The 22,583-nt window shown below is 39.2% G+C and overlaps 1 protein-coding gene across 1 annotated transcript; it reads right to left on the minus strand.

Annotated features, from left to right (window-relative positions):
• Window positions 1–1,513: 1,513 nt before the first annotated feature.
• On the minus strand, window positions 1,514–22,239 carry LOC119781394 (glutamate receptor U1-like). The gene is made up of 10 exons (XM_038281825.1): window positions 22,111–22,239; window positions 21,917–21,989; window positions 13,466–13,497; window positions 10,450–10,629; window positions 8,629–8,852; window positions 6,560–6,657; window positions 4,911–5,128; window positions 4,598–4,817; window positions 1,994–2,244; window positions 1,514–1,918 (listed from the first exon to the last, which is right to left on the minus strand). Exons 2-10 carry the CDS (start codon window positions 21,975–21,977, stop codon window positions 1,820–1,822), a joined length of 1,383 nt encoding a protein of 460 aa, XP_038137753.1. The 5' UTR covers window positions 21,978–21,989; window positions 22,111–22,239; the 3' UTR covers window positions 1,514–1,819.
• Between the last annotated feature and the right edge of the window lie 344 nt (window positions 22,240–22,583).

A 22,583-nucleotide genomic window follows, 5' to 3' on the forward strand; every position in this document is an offset into this window, starting at 1 on the left:
TGTGTTTCTGTAATTACATCAATTCAATAAATCATAATACATTAATACTGTAATGCAAGTTAAACTTAAAGCACCAAATATTGTACAGCAGATTAGTGACCATGTGACCTTTTGGACCTTTCTCGGCATGGTTTCAAAAGCGTAGTGTAAATGGGGCTTTAGTCTGCTCTAAACTGGTCCCTACAAGGCCACCTTCACAGGTTCAATTGTCATAGTAACCAAGTCAGACTCAGAGAAAGCCTGCTTTATGAAACCCATATACACCAAAATAAGCCAGTGTTGCCCACTAAGTCTGGTTTATGGACTTCACCAGTTTTCTAAATTACTCAAAATAATCCTTCTCTGGATTAAATGACTACAGGCCTTACCATACTTACCAGACCAGGTTGGGGCCCAAAAACAATTTTTTTACCTGCTTTTTGTGCCAAATAAATCCCCACACTAATAACATATTAAAGAAAGTGTATAAATACAGACTATAAAGGGCAACTTTCAAAGACGAAGAATGAGAAAGAAGGGTTCAAAGCTAAACCTCCCAATATTTTCAAGGCCATCAAAATAATACTATTGACAATAATCAAAAGTTCAATTCAGTTTATTCTTATAATGCTGTCCCAACACGTCATTTCAAGGCACTTTACAATTCAACTAGATCATGCAGTCAGATTGGTTCAAAGTTTTCTATCTAAGGAAAAACCTCAGATTGCATCGATTCAGTGAGCCGACAGCAGTCCCTCACACGAAGCATGCTTCTACTGTGCACAGATTTCTCCATGAGTCTAAGTGCGATTGCATAACAATTATTTATGGGCAAAGGAACCCATCCTTATGCCCCTCCAAAATGAATGTAGCCCAGCTGGCTGAAAATATTTCATATTTTGGATTATAAAGATTCCCTTTAGGAGTGTGTGCTTGCATAGCAGTTTTTACCAATTATCTCTGTTTTGTCCTTTAATGTACCTAACCCTACATCTTGTCCATTGACTGCTTGGTGGTTGGTGAATTATAATTTAAGTCCAGATAATATGCAAGTCTAGTATTTGCTCTTTTATTATTTGGTCTTTATCATTCTGATTCCCATCAGATCATTTATTTAGTGTCTTAAAGAGTCTTTTAAGGTTTATGTATCATTAAGTCAAAACAAAGAGGAGGAAAACGTCAATAAAAATCCAATTTTTACCAACCATATGATATGAACACATGTATTTGTTATAGCCTACCTAAATAAATGTGTTTTTATATTTTTGATACAAACCCTACTTACCTGTTTAGAAGCAGGAGTGGTGCCCTAGTGTTTACAGCATTGCACTTGGGTATCGGAGGTTCAAGTCCCACACACTGCCAGTCTGGCTCCCTGAGCAAGACCCATAACCCCTGCTCCCAAAGGGGGATGGGTTAAATGCAGAGAGATAAATTTTTTGCTCTGTAACAGTATAATGAAAATCAAAGCTGGGAGAAAAAAAAGATAGTTTAAAAGACCCCCCCAAAGTTTAAAAGAGGAGAGAAACTAGAATGTGTGGAAGCGTGGAAGTTTATTTAAACAGTCCATCGAAACATAAAGCAACAGCTTAAATATGGTACATTAAACTTTGTTATGTCGGGGACTTGTGTTAATTATATCCTAAAACTAGCAAGAGTGGTTAGTATTCAAAGTAATAATCTTGTTCACTTTGTCTCATTGCAGGGTTTTCTATAAAAATACAAAAGCATTGAATAAGAAATACATGTGTGTGAGTACAAAGGGACAGAAAGCCAAAGGGGAGTTAGCTTCTCTCTGTCTGTAACACCTTCATTTCAGATGCTAATGTGAGTATTTGCTTCACGCTTTGTTTTTGTCTGAGCTCTCTTGCTCCGCCTCCGCCGCTCCACTGCCAAAGCGGCGGTTCAGCTCTGATGTCAGCACTGAGCAACAGGATTTCTGTGAAAAAGCAGGAAAGCAATGAAGAAACATACATCACAAACCTGACTTTGTCATATGTACCTCTGTGCTTACCTTGCCATCTTTAGCTTGGTTGCGGGCCCTGGATAAAAGCTCAAGAAGGGCCAGCAGCAGCCCGATGCCCAGTCCTAGTCCCAGGAGCAGGAAAAGGCCTCGCAGGTTGTGGGGATTTAGTGCCTCAGACATTTGAGCTTCACCAAAACCAACACAGCTGCTGGCCCACCACTTCTCCCTCAGGTGTGTTAACTCACCTGACTCACTAAGCTGGAGAATGGCAATGGTCAGGTTCTTTACCAGTGGAGAACCTGATGGGGCAGGAGATAAGGTGTGAAATCTGAAGGCTTCTAATGAAACAGAACTTATATTTCATGCCAAGATAATAGCTTTAAAAAATTACAGCTTTTTTATTGTTAATTTTTTTAAGAGGGAGATTTTAATGTTAAATATCTGAAGTTTTTAGAACATTTATTAAAGTTTGGTTTTCTGTGCACTGAGAAGATAAAAACTAGATACAGTATAGTATAATTTTAAAATTTTAAAGAAAAAGTCCAGTCATACTCAGAATACAAACTTCTGAAAGTACTTCAAGTACCGGTATTAAATAATTACATACTTTTCAATAAATTATCAGTGTTTTTAATTAAGAGTAATTTTCATTTGAATTTGCTTTACTGGAGGCATCCATGTTTGTCAAAGAACACTACTGCCACCTACTGGTTTGTGACGTCACGGTGCGGTATCGGCTGTTGATCAAGTCCCAGTGCTGTATCTGGTGTTTGTCACAACGCGCTATTATCCAGGTCATCTTGAAAACATTCTTCTTCCAAATGTTGGCTACATATTACGGGTTTTTTCTCTGGCCAGAAGTTCGATGGCAAATCCTCCCTCTTCAAGTTGGCGATCCAACGACAAACCCGTTTGTGGAGGATCAGGAATCGGAAAGGTGAAATTACTAATTTTTTTCCACTTTTACCCGATCTATTCCAACATCCAGCTGCCATGCACGTGGGCATTGTCAGTTTCACTATAGCTCTGGTGAATTTCAGTGGTGAAGTCCTCTGGAAATCTTCAGTAATTGTTGTTGATTGCAGATGTGTCTAGTAGTTCCCATTGATTTTGCTTGTAAAGCGGGGAGAATGGTAGCTTCTTGAGACCATCCTGATCTCGCGAGCTTTCAAGATTTCACTCGCTAATCAGTCTGGAGACTCACGGTTAAAGAAAATTTGGAGCCGTTCACCAAACGAACGTCCAATCAGCGTTGGCTTTGAGGCGGGTTGAGGTGTGACGCCACGAGAAGCGCGACAGTTCAGTCTAAAGAACATGGCGGCTTCAGCCGATGAAACTAGCGTTAGCATGGCTATCAAGCAAGTTTTATTGGAATTACAGATTATTTCTTCACTGAAAGAAGAGCAAAACACTGCTCTGGAGGCTTTTCTCAGAGGAAAAGATGTTTTTGCTCTTCTCCCGACTGGTTTCGGCAAGAGTAGCCTGGCTTGTGGTTGTGTTTTCGTCGTTGCTCTGTTAGTACGTCATATGCTTCGTTGATCCGATTGATTTATTTGGCCCGTCTATCACCAACATAGGCCAATCAGCTAACCAGTATTTTCGCCCCTTCACAAAATTACTTCAACGGAAGGTTTCCAGATGGATATGCGGAGCAAATCCATCTGGCTGAGTCAGGTTAGGAGAATGGCGCTAGGCTTACCGCACCGTGACGTCACTGCCGGAAGATGTCAGGAGGGAGGTGTTACTATATTTGGGCAGAAATGGCCGCTCCCAGACTCAGTGATGCAACGAAAATGATTATTTTTATGTTTTTTACTAATTAACGCTAAATTCATTAAATTACAGTGAACCTATTAGTTTTAGATATAAATAATGACCCATTGGTTATTCCTTGCTGACTGGACCTTTCCTTCCTGTCTAACAGGGCAAATCGAAAGACATATTTCATTGTATTACTTCTCATTCTTGCAAAAACAAAAGTTCCAATTGTCTGCTAAACCACAACCTCTTATTTAACTGAAGCTACTATTTAGCACATTGTTTTAATTCTCCATTTATACTTTGATTTAAAATAAACATGCACAGGACTGTTTGATGCACTCATTGTTTAAAAGGATAAAGAAATATATCCATTTCTCTAGTGATTGGTTTTATCTGTCATGATAGCAATTGGCACATCCCTGTTAGAAACAGTTATTTAACGGACACATTTTTGCAAAACATTTTTCTATTTCATCTTACGTTACATATATTTCTAAATTATTTATGACTCTTTATGGTCAGACCACAGAGCCTTTTATTAAATAAATTTTAAAATTACTATTAAGTGTATGTTTTTTGTATTCGTAAATTATTTTTTTAATTATTATTTTATTTCTAAGCCTTAGCTTACTGTTATATAATTTCTTGGATTAACATTAGTTCATTATAAAGCATATGATCTTTATAGCTAAATGTTCCAGTTTAAATATAGTTTACCTACCAACCTGAACTGTATTTAGTGATCAGGTTTTATGAAACATATCTGCTACTATTTGAATTTATTCAAATTAATATTAAGACAGCTTCATAAAAAATGTGTGAAGTTTTATTCTGATTCCAAAAATAAATCTGTGGAGTCTAAAAGGACCCTGACAGATGCGCTCTTCTTACCCAGAGGAGCAGCGATGCTGTATGACCTCATAGAGACGACCTCCTGGGCACGGGTCAATCCACAGTAACGGGCCACAGCCAGGTCCAGGGACACTGCTTCACCAATAAAGGCAAAGTTACCCTCCTGAGCGAGGCGAATCCCCTCCGCAGTGGAAGCCACATAGCTTTTTTTACGCTCCATGTGCTGATGAATACGACGGTACACAGGATTGTTTGAATTCTAGGGAAAGGAGACACAATGAGGTTTAATAAACTCCAAGTTTAGACATTTCAACATGTCTGAGCCATTGATAAATACTGAGAGTTACTGTGCCTTGAAAAAGAGCATAGTGGATCCATTTTCAACTGTTCCATAATTGATCACGTCCTGATTGGCCAGGTCCTCAAAGCTTGTGATGGAGATGCTTTTGCTCTTGGAGTGCAGCAAGGTATTGAAGTTGGCAAAGTAGCAGGCCAGCAGCAGCACAGCAAATATCCACCAGATGGCGCTGACCAAACGTCCAGACAGAGCTTTAGGGTGAGGGCCCGCACCTGGGAGAGGACAAGGATGGCATCATCGCTTATCAGCCTATAAAAGCAGGTTTTATTTCCAAACTAAGAAGCCTAAGCCTAAATAGTTCACCAATGTATGTAACTAGGGAATAATTGGATCTTTAATGTTCCTTTTAAGCATCATTCCTCTTCATTCAAAAAGAAAAACTGAGAAGCAGAGCCATGACGTCATCATTTTTAAATGGCTCTGTGTCCATAAGCTTTATTGAAATCTAACAAATTTTAAAATCAAACTGAATATGGACTTAATGGGCTCCAAAGGCTACCTGGCAAAGCTGCCAAAAAGTATTTATAAAAGGTAATTTTAAACATTATGGGAGTAAAATTAGTTTGATTCTAATTCTTGCAGAAAGTTAATAGAGTAATTCAGAAAGAGTTGGTTCAAAACCACTGAAGTTAGTTCCAAATGAAAACCACTTTTACATTTAGCTTTTATTTCAAAGCGTGTAATCAGCAACTTTGTAGAAATAATTTTGAAAAAGCTGACACTAAATATAAAAGCTACATTTCTTGCTTTTTGTTCCATCTTTAAACTCCCTGAAATCTGACTAGAGTTGTTAGAAATGTGAAGCCATAAAGAATTTTAAATTTTTGCCCATTAAATGCTAAATACTAATAAATGTTGTGTTTTAAAACTGATCAGTAACAGATTTAACCAAAATTATTATTATTATAATTTTTTTATATAATTCTTTATTTCAAACATGCAAGAGAAAAACAAAAAAACAATAAAACAATGTTTAAAAAAATTGGAGAGAAAAACAACAAACAAGGTACCCTTCTTTCCTAAATTAATATACCTCTATTACATGTGCGAAAAGGAGTAGGAAGAAGTAAAACTTATGTACTCCTACCCCTTTAATTTTTGTATTTCTTTAATTTACAATATTTATAATTATGTTGCTATATATATCCATATAAATACATACCTACCTACGTATACATAAATATGTATACACATATACCGTCATACATATATACAAATTAACAAAACTTTCTACAATGCTTCTCTGTACCTTTTGAAAATAATTTCTTTGTAAATTTTTTTGAAAAGGAATATGTTTGGGCTTTGCTTTAGGTTCTCATTTAGTTTGTTCCACAATTTAACTCCGCAAATTGATAAACATAATCTTTTTCTTGTTGTTCTACATCTATTAGTCTTAAAATTTCCCCTTCCCCTTAAATCATACCCTATTTTTACTAACCGTATTTGTTGTTCTTTATAAGGAAAAAATAATGTATGATTTTATCGCAAAGATTCAACAACTCAGCTTAGTTGAAAAAAGAAATCATGGTGTGAGGATCTGAAAATCAAGAATTTATTTTTTTGTCCTGATAAGAAAAAAGAAAGAGCCAGTATACAGTGTGCCTGTCTTTGTGTATGCATTCGTTTGCCAATCTCTGCATTACCTTGCAGTGTCAGTGCTCCTGTGATGTACCAGAAACTGTGCAGCAGAGTAAAGTTGTGCTCATCAGTTTCTGGGTCGGCCCATTCCGTGGGACTGATTCTGAGGAGTAAAACATGAAGAGCAGTGCAGTTATCAAGTCCAGCAGGACCTGTCAGAAAGCAACAGTTATTTTTCATGTCTGAGGAGTTACAAATATATGTTCAGAAGAGGATTTGTATTTAATTTTATGTTTCCTCAAATTTGACCAACCAGTCTCAGTCCCCTCAGCCCAGCCTCCTCTGCTGTAACAACTATCCTCATTTGAATGCTTGATTTATTGGTTTTATTCAAAGGTATAGTGGAGGATGTTCTTTTCCCGGGGGGATCATCCAAATAAGCGGTCCTCCTAATTGTCAATCACTCTGATATGTTTACGTAAGGCTGTTGTTCTGTCAGATGAGCATACCTCGTCAGACCAGCATACCCATATTTATTACGCATGAGCAAAACGTCCAATTTGCGTTTACCCCTTTAGTTTTGTAGGAAAAATAGACTTTAAACTACCTCAACAGGCGTATTTCCCTTTAGGCATTTACAAAAAAAACAAAACAATTTAAGGTCAGATAGCATAATACTTAAAAAAACCCCACCAAAAAGTAAATAATTCATTTTTTTCTTTTGTACATCCTGGCTGCTGAGAATTACCTCCCCTATCATAGTTCCCTTTTTGTTCACGTTTTAATCCATTTTTTCATCAATATGCGAGAGTTTGGGGCGATGCATGCTCCTGTGACGGGGGGAGGGGGGGGGGGGGGGGGGGGGGAACTCTCAGCAGGAAGGTATTTCTTGGCATTTATCTCCACCAAACCACTCAATTTTATGGCATCCATGCATAATCAATATGAAAACATGAAGAATATTTTTAAAAGTTTCCTTTTAATTCATATTTCTTGACATAACACCGGTGGCGAGTCTGACGTAATGGAAAAATTGCAAATCTTTTGGAAAGTAAGCTTGTATGAGCGATGCAAACAGCAACTTTTAAACAGAGTGTGCATGAGGAGAAAATATCTTGTGCATGCTCTTGCATGTGTGTAATAGACATTACCTCTTTGGAGCGCATGTGCATGTGCATTTTTTTAAAGTCCGCAAAAATCCTCCTCTATACCTTTAAGTGTCAAGGATAACATTGATCCTCAGCCCACATGGGTTTAGAAGAAGCTCAACAAGATTCTTTGGACCAGTGCCGGCAATATCATGGCAGGTAGACTATAGAGCTCCTGGTAGATTTTGCAGATGTAGACCCACCAAAGGTACACAGGTGCACACATCCACCAAGGTGTTTTTTTAGAGAGTGGAGTCTTATAAACAGCAGAAGAAAAAACTGAACTTGGCTACCACTGATGCTCCTCACAGGAAGGAAGAGGGCAGACTACCTGCTAAGGAGAATGAAAGCGGATGTGTTTTACTCTGTGGTGAACAGTCTGTAGGGCAGTTAGTTGGAGCAACAGCTTATTTAAAGCAAAAAGGAGGTGGTTGAACATTGTAGGGGAGTCGGCTCTGTCCTATTCCCTAAACATAGTGAAGGTCGTAGGAGACGGAAGGACTGTAGCATCACTGCTGTACAATGTGTTCTGTCTCATTAAACTGCTGCAAAACCAAATAGCCCCCTTAGTAGAAGACTTTGAATCAAAATTAATCAAGGTGCATTAATAGCTGCTTTTGGACTTGAATACTGCTCTCAAAGGTAAGTGTTAACATCATATAAATATTTGCATGGTTTTTCTTCTTTCCTGTGAGTGAGCGGTCGGGCTTTTTGCAAGCTTGGCTAGAGATTTAAATTCTATTGGTTTTTCAGTCAGCTAACCCTCTTGTGTTGATGCACCATTTTTAGTTAGTTAACTACACATTTTGTGATGGAATTTTTTCCCCTCTGCTGTACAGTTTGATTCCTGTTTGTGATTCAGATTCACATACTTTGTTAGTCCTGTAACTGCACATATCACTATTTTGTTTGTGACATTTTAATCACAAAATGATGGTGAAATTGGAGATAACTTCTTTAGGATTTTGTTTTGCATTTGAACTTACCTGCCTACCAAGAACACACAGAGTCCTGTCAGCAGGAAAGCGATGAGGACACCAACCCACATCTCCATGGAGAACGGAGACAGCAGGCTGAAGGAACTGTCTTCAGAATCAGCGCTTTTATGCATGATGAAGCTGAGACCAGTTTGAATGAAGGGGGTGGTCATGTCCACAAAGCGTTCTCTGACAGCAGTGACGGTCAGTGGGGCCACAGCCAGGTCAGCATCCTGGTAGATATTACCACAACAAAAGGGTCAGAAAGCAGATCATCAGTATTATCAGTTAGTATTTAACCTTTATCAGAATGGCACTTTACAGTTCAACCAGATCATACAGTCAGATTGATTCAAAGTTTTCTATCTAAGGAAAACCAGTTGATGGCATCGACTCATTGACTCAAATACAATCCCTCACACTAAGCATGCTTGTAGCGACAGTAGAGAGGAAAAACTCCCTTCGAACAGGAAGAAACCTCCAGCAGAACCAGGCTCAGTGTGTGCGACCATCTGCCGAGGCCGACTGGGGTTCAAGGAGACAGAAGCAGAGATACAAAAGCAGCAATAAAAGGCGGCCCCGTCCAGGAAACACACAGCCAGGCAGACGAGCACAGAGCCAGCTCCCATGCCAGAGGATGAAGAGAGCACATCCAGCCAGTCAGTCAGAGAAACAGGAGTAAACTGGAAAACAGGCCGATCTCTAGCATCTATAAACAATAATAATGCCCATAAGGGCACAGCAAAGGATTAACTCCTTTCAGCTGTAGAAATTCAGCCTGCCAAAGACGGTTATGGTGCACTTCTACCCTGTCACCACTGAGTCCATCCTCTCCTTCTCTATCACCATCTGGTATGTTGCTGCCACCAGCAGAGAGAAGGGGAGGGTGAAGTGCACCATTTGTTGTTTGGAGTGGGCTAGGTGGATGCAATCTTCCTTCTCTTGAGGAAATGTACACCTCGATATCCCAGAGTCCAGCAGGTAAGAGTTCAGCTGACCTCTCCCACCCTGAACACAAATTGTTTCAGAATCTCCCCATTGGCAGGAATTGCGATCCATAAGGACCAGAACCTCCAGCCACCAAAAAAACTTCTTTCCAATCAGCTGCTAGACTCAGAAGCAATCTGGTCCTCAACTGACACCTTCCTATTTTATAAAAACAACCCCAAGACAAGCACAAAAAAAGAGAAAAGACAACACAAAAAAAAAAATCCCTGAACATTTCAGCAAATGTGTGTATTTATAATGTCTAATTTCATACAGTTGTTTAATAACTGCCATGGCGTTCCTCACAAACAACTTGCATTTTTTTATTCCAAATTTTATATTTCCGTATTTATGTAATTTGCATTGTCTGTCTTTGTCTAGAAACTTCTCCCCAAAGCAGTTTTTTTGTAGACGCTGGTGAAGATTCTCAGTCATCCAGGTCATAGTAATTTCAAAAAAGTAAAAAAAAAAAAAATCCACTGGACTTTATTTTAAAGGTTGAAGACTTTTCGCTTCCCATCCAGGAAACTTTTTCTATTCAAAATGTCCCTGGATGGGAAGCGAAACGTCTTCCAACTTGGAAACAAAGTCCTGTGAATTGTTTTTCTTTTTTTTTTTTTTTCTTTTTTGGAGTTGCCTCTTGGGAATAAAGCATATCTGGTTCTGATTATTGAGCTAAATGTTGTATTAAAATGTTATCATATGTCACTTTTGTGTTCAGGTTGAACACGTTAAAGCAAAAAAAAAAAGGAAAAAAATATATATTGCCATTATATGATCTGTTGTCTACTAAACATCACACTGTACTAGGTGGGAGTGGTTATTTCATCAACTAGAACTTACCCCTTTGATTATCTCCCCAATCATACCATTCCATTTCCCACTGGAATCCATTGCTCCATATCGGTTGTCCTTCACCAGATGGATTTCGTAGTGAAAACCTAGTTTCTTGGAAAGCTCTGAGATTAGGTCAATGCAGTAACCCTCGAACTGAGAGCCCTTGCTCATGGTGTAAGGTTCATCCTGGGGAAAACAGAATAAGTTGTCAAAAAGTTCTGAATAAAATCTCAGTAAAATGCAGCTAGTGATTTGAATTAAACAAAAAAGAAATGTCCTTATCATGTCAGCTAGAAACAGCATTGTGAGAACTATACTGTGGCAGTATAGTTAAATGTCCACTTGGTAAAATGTGATACTATACTAATGACTTCCTTTCTTTAACAAAAAACAACTTTATTTATGTCTGCAAAAATATTAAGCATGGTGTCTTTCTGAAACTTCACCTCTATGTTTGAAGCAGTTATGCTGTGTTCGATCGGGGCCTGGTTCGTGGAGCAGTTTCAACACGCTCAGAGAGAAATCCCTGACTAAATTAAACTAGTCACAGTTTGGAAACCCTGAACAGCTGCCGATGATAGATAGATGGCGTACAAGAAGATTGTTGCTTGATTTGATGTTTAATGTTATATGTGGTCTGTTGGAAGCATGATAACATTACAGGGGAAAGCTGGTTTCCTATGGTAGAGTATCAGTGTATTCTATTCAAGTGCAAACCCCCGGGGTAAGAAGTGCACCTGACAGCATGTGAAGATGAAGAACAAGAACGTTTAAAGAGGTAGGACCTGTGCATCTTCTCATGGGGTACCTCTTCATTTCCATTCTGTCATTTATTACACAGTAAATACTAAAGCCGGGCATACACTGTGTGATTGTTAACCCTTTTCAGGCCATGCGAGAATTTTTCGATCGTGCCGACTTTCAGCCTGATCGTTCATGGTGTAGCTTAACCCTGCAGTTTCGTTGTACATTGTGAACTGTAGTTGCGTGCAACAATTGAAATAATCGTAGTGTATGCCTGGCTTAAGAAGCTGTTTGACTGTTTCTATAATGCTGTTATAACACTCACTCATCAATATTAGCCAACCCAGCCAACAGAAAGTCCAACAAAATGGGTGGTGTCTAACACCTCCACCTCAAACTGAGGCAGAGGAGCCTCCACTGAGGTATTAACATATTCTCATACTGGACAACAGACCTTGGTTGGGCCACAGCAGGAGGGTCCTTCAACTTCCACAACCCAGATTGAAACAGTGAGACAGATGTTGAGTGAACACAACTTGGATGTAAATGTGTGTTTTACTGTCTGTCTTCAGTATCCCCACCTACCTGTTAAAGATGTCTGTTTAATGCTGCTAATGTGAGGACAGATAAGGTCATGAATGAATGTGATGGATTGTGAGCTGAAATGGTGCCGCTAATTTCTGACAACTTTCTGAATGTGAAAAGATATCTATATGCGGTCTAAGAACTCTGTCCCAAAGAATATTTAATTCTCTGCAAATGAATGTCGCTCCTTCATTAATTGGATTCTTGTCGAAAGTACATGCCATGTTTGTGTTTTTATCACCTAATGTGTCAAACTGAAGTACTGACAGACTTTGTTTTGTTTTGCACAGAATTACAACAGAATTGTCTTGACTGAATAAGGAAATGAAAAGGCCTGATGACTGAATACAATGCAATGACCTTTGAAGTCCCCTATGAAAAGGTACTATACAGTAGTAGCCATTAAAAATTTCCCAGCTTTCCTTGATGGGTCCTTGGCTAGTCCTTGGCTGGTCCCCTGTAATTCCTTTTTAACCATCAATCTTTGTACTAAAACATTCTTTCTGTCATGATTTGTGGATATTAAGATCTAAAGAGAAGCTTCATCTCCTGGTCAGACCCCGTAATTCAGTGAAAGGTGGAGTCAGAGTAAAAATAATGTACGGCCAGGAGAAGGCCAGTGGCTGGAAGTTGGAGGGGATTTGGCTGGGAGGTGCAGGAGAGTAGGCTGCCATTCGGCTGTCGTTTCACTTGTAAGGGCAATTTTAAATGGCTACTACTCTATAAGTACTGGCCATTCAACAATATCATTAGTCTGCACTGGAGCAGGTTAATGTGAGAGCAGCTCAAATTCTTAACTTCTGTCAAGAGATGGATCATGACTAAAAAAAACAAAATGACGTACAGAAAAGACCATGATGAGATTGTATCATCAGGGATGTGGCTTCATCTTGAAGATAAGGTGAGAGACTTCATCCTCCAAAGAAGGCACAGAGTAAAGACACTGCTCTTCTTCCACAAAGTAATTATTTGAGACAGTTCAGATCTGATTCTAATGTCTCAAGGGTGCCTCCCGTTGAATGTTCCCCAGGCACGCCCCACTAAGAGCTAAACACACACTGATCACAGTACCTTTGACAATATGTCTCCCGGGTTGGGAATGCTTTAGGATCCTTTAGAAAAAGCTGGAGAGGTTTATCGCAGTGTGAGATGTCCTCCCTGTTACCCTGAACCTGTTGTTCCATGAACTTAACGTCAAATGAATCGATTGACTTTATCAGCCAGGTAGATGATTCAAAACGATCTCTGCTATAGATCTCTTGGGCCTCATACAGTTAAAAACAAATATATTTACTGTAGAGACAATTATTGCAATGTTTGGATTGAAAACTGTCTAAACCTTTTCTTTTTCTAAGACCTTCATCCTTCCAGGTTGCTATGATGAATGGACAGTCCTAAGGTGTGGCAAGGTGTGCTGCAAATACTATAATTCAATTCAAATAAGGTATCTAAAGCTTTAGGAAACCTAGAATGCTGTTTTCACAAATTGTTCAAAAGCATACTGATCTTATTGTATGAACATCATTTTGATTTGAATTTGAAATCAGTATAATATTTTTTTTAATACTTAGAATATATAAAATGATTTCATGCAGTTATATTATTTTCAACAGAATCAAGCAATGACTTGAAAAAAAGACTTTATACTTCCAGTTGAAATCGAGGCTCAATGAAAGGTGCAAAGATAGGATACCTTTATAGTGGTGATTCTTAAGACCTTGGAATCTGTAACAAAAAAAAAATAATAATAATAATTGGAATTGTGCTAGCAAAGCATGTTGATATCAATCTGAATAAACATTTGCCAAAAAAAAAAAAAAAAGGATTAAGACCATTCCCCTTTGCCGGCTGATGGGTAACAGTTTCAACAAGGCTGAAAAAGCACATTGTTGTTTAAAGTTAATGTCTCTCTCTCAAAGCCCCAGTGGTAAATTAGCCAAACAGCCCACATGGGGCCACTGTGTTTTTGTTGTGGGTTGTTTTTCTGCATACTTCAGAAAGTGGCTCCATGGTGAGTGGGGGCTGAAAGGTACAATGAGGGCCTTTACTTAGTTGTTGTGAAGAGTTCATGTGGGCCCCTCTTTCTTGAGTCTGCTTGGTATACTGTGTAAAATCAAGGCATCCCCCCCTCACCCAGCCACCTTCTTCTTTTCCTTCTTAGTTGTTTTCATTTTGCAATCATTAACCAATAGCATTACCGCATGTCCAGCAGGACCTAACATGTGCTGCCAGTGTCGGTCAGTTAAGGGTGCGGAGGTGGCATGGGAGGAAGCCTTTCAGAGCAGCATGCCTTCATAAAAGTCGGCCTAGCTGGATCATATGAACCCAGTGACACATTGTCAGCCTCCTTTAGAGAGGATGTCTCTGCCTGTCATACCCATAGCCGACCCCCTCCACCTAGGGTTAATTGATTCATCACAGTGCTTTCTGTACCGCAGCGTGACAGCAGCCCCTCCACTGGTGAGAAATGGTCTTTATGTCACAGTGGATGGTGCTCCTTCAGTGCTTTGATAGTAATCCAACAGTTCAGTATGGGCAGTGGGAAAAATGCTGAGATTGATTTGGGAGCATGACCCATTCTCATAGGTCAGCCAACGCATGCTGGCACAGACTTGGGGATTAAGTGTGCAGAAACAAGACTTCAAATTATCTCACTGAAAAGGAAGGAAACACAAATTGAAAGACGGGCATTCAAGTTTGACTTTTGTCTTTGTCTCAAGTTTGTATAGCGTGGCAGCTTTATTTTAAATATAAAAAAAAAGGCCATGAAAAACGTAGGAGGTAATAGTTGTCTGTCTGGTTTGATACATGTCTTCGATGAACGGATGGACAGAATTATGAAGACTCCCTTAGTAGTTGCCCCACTGATCATACTGTGTTATTTGATCTGCCCGTAAATGTCCGTCTGTTAATTGACCATGTCTAGTGATTCACAGAGGGATGAGTTCTCACAGAATTTCTTGGAAAGACTGCTGGAAACACAGAGCAGAAAAAACACTGGGTTCCTACCCACATAAACAGGCAGAAGGTCGAATGAGACGCTATGACCTGTAGTGCAAAAATAATAACTTAAAGAAGTAGTTTCATACATTGACAAAATAGCTGCTTCATTTTTGATGCTTGTACACATTAATGTCCAACGGACCTCAAGAGCATCCTTGATGCTCCTGAAGCGTGTCCAGTAAAGTGTGTCAAGATAAATCTGAAGCTTTCTGCTGCTCCTGTGTTCAATGGCAGAGAGTGGCTTTGCTATATTTGCTGTGGTCAGTGGGTAAAAAGTAGTTTTAATATATATTTAAGTGAGAAAGTCCACCCCAAAACTTTATCTGTGCAGTCAGTTCATCAATATTCTGATCCTGCATTAAAATATTATTTCGCTGTTGGATCAGCACAAAACCCCGGTACACTGGTGGTGCGTTGTCAGTTGGAATCCCCAGCAGAAGCTGCCTCAGGCCCGGTTGCCTCTTGGGGGTTTTTGCCCTACGGTTGGTGGCGACTGGAAGAAGGAGTTAGCAGTTTTCATGTAGTTAATCCAAACTGCAGGCACCGGAACAATAAACGCAAACTTATTTTATTTAGGCGTTAATAAAATGTTTCAGGGGAGATAATAGCGATCTTCATCAGCAGTGCTGTGTCTGTCTCCCTGCCAGCTTCCACATCAGCTTCTCACATTGGTTGTCGAGCAGCAAAAGTTACATTTTTCCGACTCCAGCATCTGCTGCTTGTGAAGCGCGTGACGCTCATCAAATGCTCAGAAGTTCATGTAGTGCTGCTTCGGCTGCTCAGATGCTTGAAGATCCACTGCTCCTGCTGCTCGAAATGCATTGCAGCACCTGTTTGCATGTAAACCAGCTGCTTCTCCTGTTTCAGTAGGGTGTAATCCGAATGTAGCATAACCGTTGAAGTTAAACTGTTAACTGAGAAATCATTAGCTTAAGTTTGTGGTCCAACTTTTTTATTTGTATTACTATCTGCTTTATCAGGGTTTTATCTTTACTTGCTTTTATCTGTTTTTATATGCGTGCTGTTTGTTCTATTTGTTTAACTTATGTAAAGCACTTGCCTTGCCTTAACATTTCCTTCAGATATTTGTAAATATTTTGTAAATACATGCTTTTTGTTTAAGGCACATTCCTATGCTAAAGCTACATTGAAAGGTAAGGTAGTAAAGATAGAACCATACAGTGAACCGCTGAATATGTTGGATGGTTTGGATTGATATTGATGCCATCGATGTCATGGTGATCCTCTTTCTATTAAGTCGGGCAAACATTGTACGATTTTTTCAATTGTTGCACGCAGCTACAGCTACAGTGTGAACTCACAGTTGAAAGTGTGAGTTCACGGCTGAGGATGTTTGTTCTAACACTCTGATGCCCGATTCTCTGATGTGATCTACCTGCTCACACTGTACGTCTAAAAACCTCCTCGTCGGACTCAGCTCCGCAGTGAGATGGCGCTACTCGGACTTGTCAAACCGGAAGCCGAACGAGAAGAAGAGGAATATGAAGCTCACTAGAGTGAAAGGCGCTGCCTTGGCAATTTGTGCAGAATTTGTGCAGAATTTTGTGCAGAAAGCCTTAAAAAGAAAAGGGGACGACGTATTCGGGCAAAGACATGGCTGAGCAATCGTGGCTACTACAGTCTGTCAATTTTACAGAAATAATTCCATTTCACTCAAACCCATGCTTCTGTGTTTTCGTCTGAGAGGAAGAAGAAGAATCCTTGTTTGCCCACTGAGAAATTTGCCCACGACCATCTTACGATGGCCGACTTAATTTCAAAACATATTTGTTTTTCTCCCGACCTCACAACTCCTGATTGGGAGGTGGTCATTAGAGGCTGATCGCCCCTCTTTACCCCCTGTACACTACACGACGCACCATCAGGCTGAAAGTCGGCCCGATCGAAAGATTCTCGCACGACTCTAGAATTGGCCCGAAAAGGGCAAAAAAATCATACAGTGTAAGCCCGGCTTTAGCTCAAACAATGGAACAGACCTCTGAATATTTCTGTCATCAAATATTGGTTTGGGACACCCTAGCACCCTGCCTCACATAGGCTTGTAGAAAGAACAAATAGAAAAATCAAAGAACAATTAACCAACTGATTGAGTTTAGGGGAGGAAGAGGACACAGAGCTGCAGACTGTAGATGGTATTTAGGAAAAGTCTCAGATACGATGCATTAAGGAATGATGGAGTCAGTGATTGGTAAAAGTCGCTGATCAAGTTTCAAAAATTTGTGTAGAAAACAGTTAAATGTACCTTTCCTGACCAAGGTGCTCATCCTAGAATCTGAGAGATCTCTGCTGAGCGCTACATGTAGTAAAGTCACTGCTCTCAGTAATCTCTGAGTAACGTAAGTCCTCATTACCTCTGAAATGTCACAGACATTGCTGAATAGGTATAAATAGTAGAGAGTTACAGGATTCTTCGGCTGGTTTCACCCATCTAACATTACATTTCTGTCAGTAAATCACTAATTATTGCACGCCGTAGCTTTAAAGAAATGAGCAGCGGAGTTACCAAATGTTTCACTGCAGATAATGTTAAAATATGTATTTATGTAATAGTTGAACTTTGTCAAAGTACCGGTAGTAAAGTATGGCAGGCCGCTTTAACATATAATCAGCTTTATCACACTTCCATTCCTATCTTGAATCGGCAGTTGACATAGTTGATTAAGATATCTGAATTTATACTAAGACTAGACATAATACTCTTTTCAGATATCTCTAATTAAATTCTTACTAGTCTAAATGACATATTTACCATTATTGTGTATAGGGTCCAGTATAAGATATCTGCAAAACATAACTGACTATCTGAAAGGTATATGTCAGATATCAACAATTAAATTAAATTAATTAAATTAGTAGCAGTCGAGCAGAGGGATGGATTTGTTCAGGACTGTGCTATAAAATAACACCTGCTGCTGTCCAATTTATGTTTGTTTGAACCCTTCATCCATTCAGGTCATGGTCCAGTTGAAGGAGGAAAGGATGCAAAAAGGCATATGTTCATATAAATGCAGGGTGATCCGATTAATTAGCAAATAAGCGTACTCATTACTTGTCTCATAGCATTATCTGCATCTTCCAGGCAGGCGCAATTTAAAACGGTGTGCCAGATTGATCACAATGTGGAGAAGATGCAGACAGAGGAGAAAGAGAAGATAATGGACCTTCCCTTTTAGAGTCAACTTAAAATGACAGGGAAAAAATGACCTATTGCCTCAGATAACTTGGAGCCTCAAATCCCCCAGATGTAATTCTGGGATCATTAACTGGAGCTAAGTTTTATCAAGCTTCAAGAGGTCAGACTTCATTTCCATCTGCAGCTGTGCTTGTTATCCCTGCGGCACTTTGCATGATCCAAACATTTAACAGCTTGTTTCTGTTCTCGTTTCTGTCTTCCTACTGTCACAGTCCTTAACTTTTGTCTTCATCATTTACAGCAGCAGCAGCAATATCTGGCTATTCTCCTTTGTTACTTTGCTGTGCAGGAAGCCTCAAAGGACATATTTACACATGATGGAGGTAGTCTCCAAACTGAAGTTCGCTTCTGATTCGGGAAATTAATAAAGGGCGATTCTTAATTTTCCCTAGTGTGACATGGGCACAAAAAAAGTGTTAAAATTGGCCTTTAATTTTTACCAACCAGAGAAAGGTTTCACAAATCCGAATCCTGGATCTAGTTATTCTAGAAGTTGTGTAGAATAATCTAGTACAGGTTTGATGTGTCTAGGTGTGGTAGTTTTAGAGCCATACCTCTTCTAGTGTGACATGGACTCCAAAAAGAAGTGTTAATATCGACATTTATTGAAGTTTCACAAATCAGAGAAAGGTTTCACAAATCCCACACCTCGTTTAAATTATTCTACAAGTAGCTTAGAATAATCTAGTCCAGATGTGATGTGTAGTTTTTTTTTTATTAGAGTACATGAAAGATGCTGAAGTTAGGAAAATATTTTTTGGAATCACTTTATTTTCCAAATCGGAAGCTATAATCGGAAGCCAACTTCGGCTTTGTGAAACGTGATAGGCAAAATTCAGCAGGTGTTTTTGGAATAAAATGTAGTCAGTGCTGCGCTGCATCAAGAATGGATATAGATCAGAAAATGTCTTACTTTATATTCTGACAGATGGAATTATGAAAAGGGAGGTAAGGCGAAACCTCCAAAAGGTTTTAAATTGACTCCTCTTATCATTTTGTAAATACATTTTTTGTGGGAACGAAAAGGTATTTTGTACGCAGTTATATATTTTTTCCCTATATCAGTCCTCGGGCTCAGTAGGTTTTTGCATTCCAGAAAAAAAAATGCAGAAGAAGAAAGCAGCAGTGCTAAGACAGTAGGAGACTGGAGAAAGAGAAGGGGAGAGAATGAGGCTGTAAAGTGAAAATGCAGTTATTTTATTGTATGTGAGACAACTGTGACAATTAATAATGAATTAGATTTTCCAATCTAGGGGGGAATTAGCAACAGCTTTGCACATGCCATTTGCAATCTGGATTCAAAGAGAGAAGTTTCTCTCTGCTGCAGCGAGAGGAAAACCTGCTCTGCATGACGTCAGCGAGAGAGAGAGAGAGATAGGCTTAAGGATCCAATCGTTTGGGAGGACAGCTCAGTGCTTCATGTTGCCAAAGTCTCCATTAACCCAGAAAAAAGTCACTAGATTTGGTGCTAGGCACTATTTAAAATAAAGGCACTAGAAGGGATTTAAAAGGCACTTAATTTAGCGACAAAAGTGCTAAAATTGGCAACAATGTAGTTTTGACTCAACCATGTGCCACACTTTAAATGTCGAATCGGTTGATGGCCTTTCAGATATCTGAAAAAAGATTTTGATTCCCTAAAATGTGGTTGAAAATATAAAAATTATTTACACTATTCATTATATACAGGTGCTGGTCATAAAATTAGAATATCATGAAAAAGTAGATTGATTTCAGTAATTCCATTTAAAAAGTGAAACTTGTATATTATATTCATACATTACATACAAACTCATATATTTCAGATGTTTATTTTGTTTAATTTTGATGATTACAAATGACAACAAATGAAAATCTGAAATTCATCATATCAGAAAATTAGAATATTACTGAAGACCAATAAAAACAAAGGATTTATAGAAATGTTGGCCAACTGAAAAGTATGAACATGAAAAGTATGAGCATGTACAGCACTCAGTATTTAGTTGGGCCTCCTTTGGCCTGTATTACTGCAGCAATGCGGCGTGGCATGGAGTCGATCAGTCTGTGGCACTGCTCAGGTGTTATGATAGCCCAGGTTGCTCTAATAGTGGCTTTTAGCTCTTCTGAATTGTTGGGTCTGGTGTATTGCATCTTCTTCTTCACAATACCCCATAGATTTTCTATGGGGTTAAGGTCAGGAGAGTTTGCTGGCCAATTAAGAACAGGGATACCATGGTCCTTCAACCAGGTACTGGTAGCTTTGGCACTGTGTGCAGGTGCCAAGTCCTGTTGGAAAATGAAATCTGCATCTCCAAAAAGTTGGTCACCTGCAGGAAGCATGAAGTGCTCTAAAACTTCCTGGTATGTGGCTGCGTTGACCCTGGACCTCAGAAAACACAATGGACCAACACCAGCAGATGACATGGCACCCCAAACCATCACTGACTGTGGAAACTTTACACTGGACTTCAAGCAACGTGGATGAAGTGCCTCTCTTCTTTTCCTCCAGACTCTGGGACCTTGATTTCCAAAGGAAATGCAAAATTTACTTTCATCAGAGAACATGACTTTGGTCCTGTTTCTCTTTAGCCCAGGCAAGACGCTTCTGACGCTGTCTGTGGTTCAAGAGTGGCTTGACACAAGGAATGCGACAGCAGAAACCCATGTCTTTCATACGTCTGTGTGTGGTGGTTCTTGAAGCACTCACTCCAGCTGCAGTCCACTCTTTGTGAATCTCCCCCACATTTTTGAATGGGTTTTGTTTCACAATCCTCTCCAGGGTGCGGTTATCTCTCTTGCTTGTACACTTTTTTCGACCACATCTTTTCCTTCCCTTCGCCTCTCTATTAATGTGCTTGGACACTGAGCTCTGTGAACAGCCAGCCTCTTTAGCGATGACCTTTTGTGTCTTGCCCTCCTTGTGCAAGGTGTCGATGGTCGTCTTTTGGACAACTGTCAAGTCAGCAGTCTTCCCCATGATTGTGTAGCCTATAGAACTAGACTGAAAGACCATTTAAAGGCTTTTGCAGGTGGTTTGAGTTAATTAGCTGATTAGAGTGTGGCACCAGGGGCCATCAATTTTGAACCTTTTCACAATATTCTAATTTTCTGATATAATGAATTTGAGATTTTCATTTGTTGTCATTTGTAATCATCAAAATTAAACAAAATAAACATCTGAAATATATGAGTTTGTATGTAATGTATGAATATAATATACAAGTTTCACTTTTTAAATGGAATTACTGAAATCAATCTACTTTTTCATGATATTCTAATTTTATGACCAGCACCTGTAAATTATGCTGTCCTAAAGGATCATTCAGGATTCTCAAAATGTAGTTTTTCCTAGTCAAAAATCTTTCTTTCATATCTTAAAGGTAATTGCGGATGCTAAGAAGAAGCTGATTTTTATGACAACACGGCCTGCCATAGAGGGGGAATCTTAGTTAAATCCTTAAAAGTTACTTCAAAAATATAACTATAGCATTTGTTACCCTCCTCAGATTTAAAATATAAGTTTTGCAGAGCTTGTTTTATTTAAGCCATATTTATTTTAAACTGAACAATACAATGAAAGGAGTTTAGTCCTGGTAAACAGGTTAACCCATTACACCAACGATCAGCTGGATGTATCCATAATCCTCCCGGATAAAATAACATGTAGTTTATGATTTCATATTCTAAAGCAAATCCATCAATTATCACCAGTTCAGATGTTATTAATAAATCAAAAGTTGTAAATCCCTATACTTGTTTATGTTCACTGTATGCTTGCTTCTCTGTGTTACAAATCATTACTAAAACAAATCCCTTATATGTGTAAAAACACTAATCAGCAATAAAGCATTTTTAATTCTGATTCCATCTGTGAACAGTGAGCTCCGATCAAAGACAATCAGATTCTCTTCCTTATATCTGGTGGGAGAAGTGAACTCTCCTTACCTGCCAAGTGGATTCTTGCAGACAGCGCCGTCATAAACACCAAAGTCAAAAAGACTCTCATCGTCTCGCGTACCTGAAAAGAATATGACTTCAAATACAGCTGCTTTTTACAACCATTTATAAAAAACTATATTTTGAAATTATCACAAAAAAACATTGTGATGGTTCAATACTGTTTAAAGGAAATCTCCTACCCAAGTTTTCCAGTGAGAATGAAATGCGTGATTTCTGGAAGAAAGTAAATAACAGGTCCTGTGTGAGATGTGTGGGAGGAACTGGGGCCAGCAGAAGGCAGTTTGGGGCTCTTATGGAAAGGGGGGGGGCAAAAAAGGGAGGAGACAATAGTTTTAACAGCTACTCAAAGAGTGTGTGTGTGTGTTATGCAACAATCGGATTATTAGGTCTGAAATTCTAAGAAGGGGTAGATTGGATCAAGATTTCAGATAAAAATAATTTGAACTTCCCCATCCCCCCAAAGCAGATACACCCCACCACCAGCGCCCCATCCCCATACAGTACATTCCAACAGAATTACAACACAGCAGTACAAACTTGTTTCCATCTTCTCAAAGTTACAACCCATGGTTCTGATTTACTGTCAGATAAGTTGAGCTTTGTTTCAGTTTCCCAACCCCAGGTCTAACAGCCTATAGAGGAGTGTTGGCCT

The sequence above is a fragment of the Cyprinodon tularosa genome, unplaced genomic scaffold, assembly GCF_016077235.1.
Source record: "Cyprinodon tularosa strain WSP-4 unplaced genomic scaffold, ASM1607723v1 ctg1037, whole genome shotgun sequence".
NCBI lineage: Eukaryota > Metazoa > Chordata > Actinopteri > Cyprinodontiformes > Cyprinodontidae > Cyprinodon > Cyprinodon tularosa.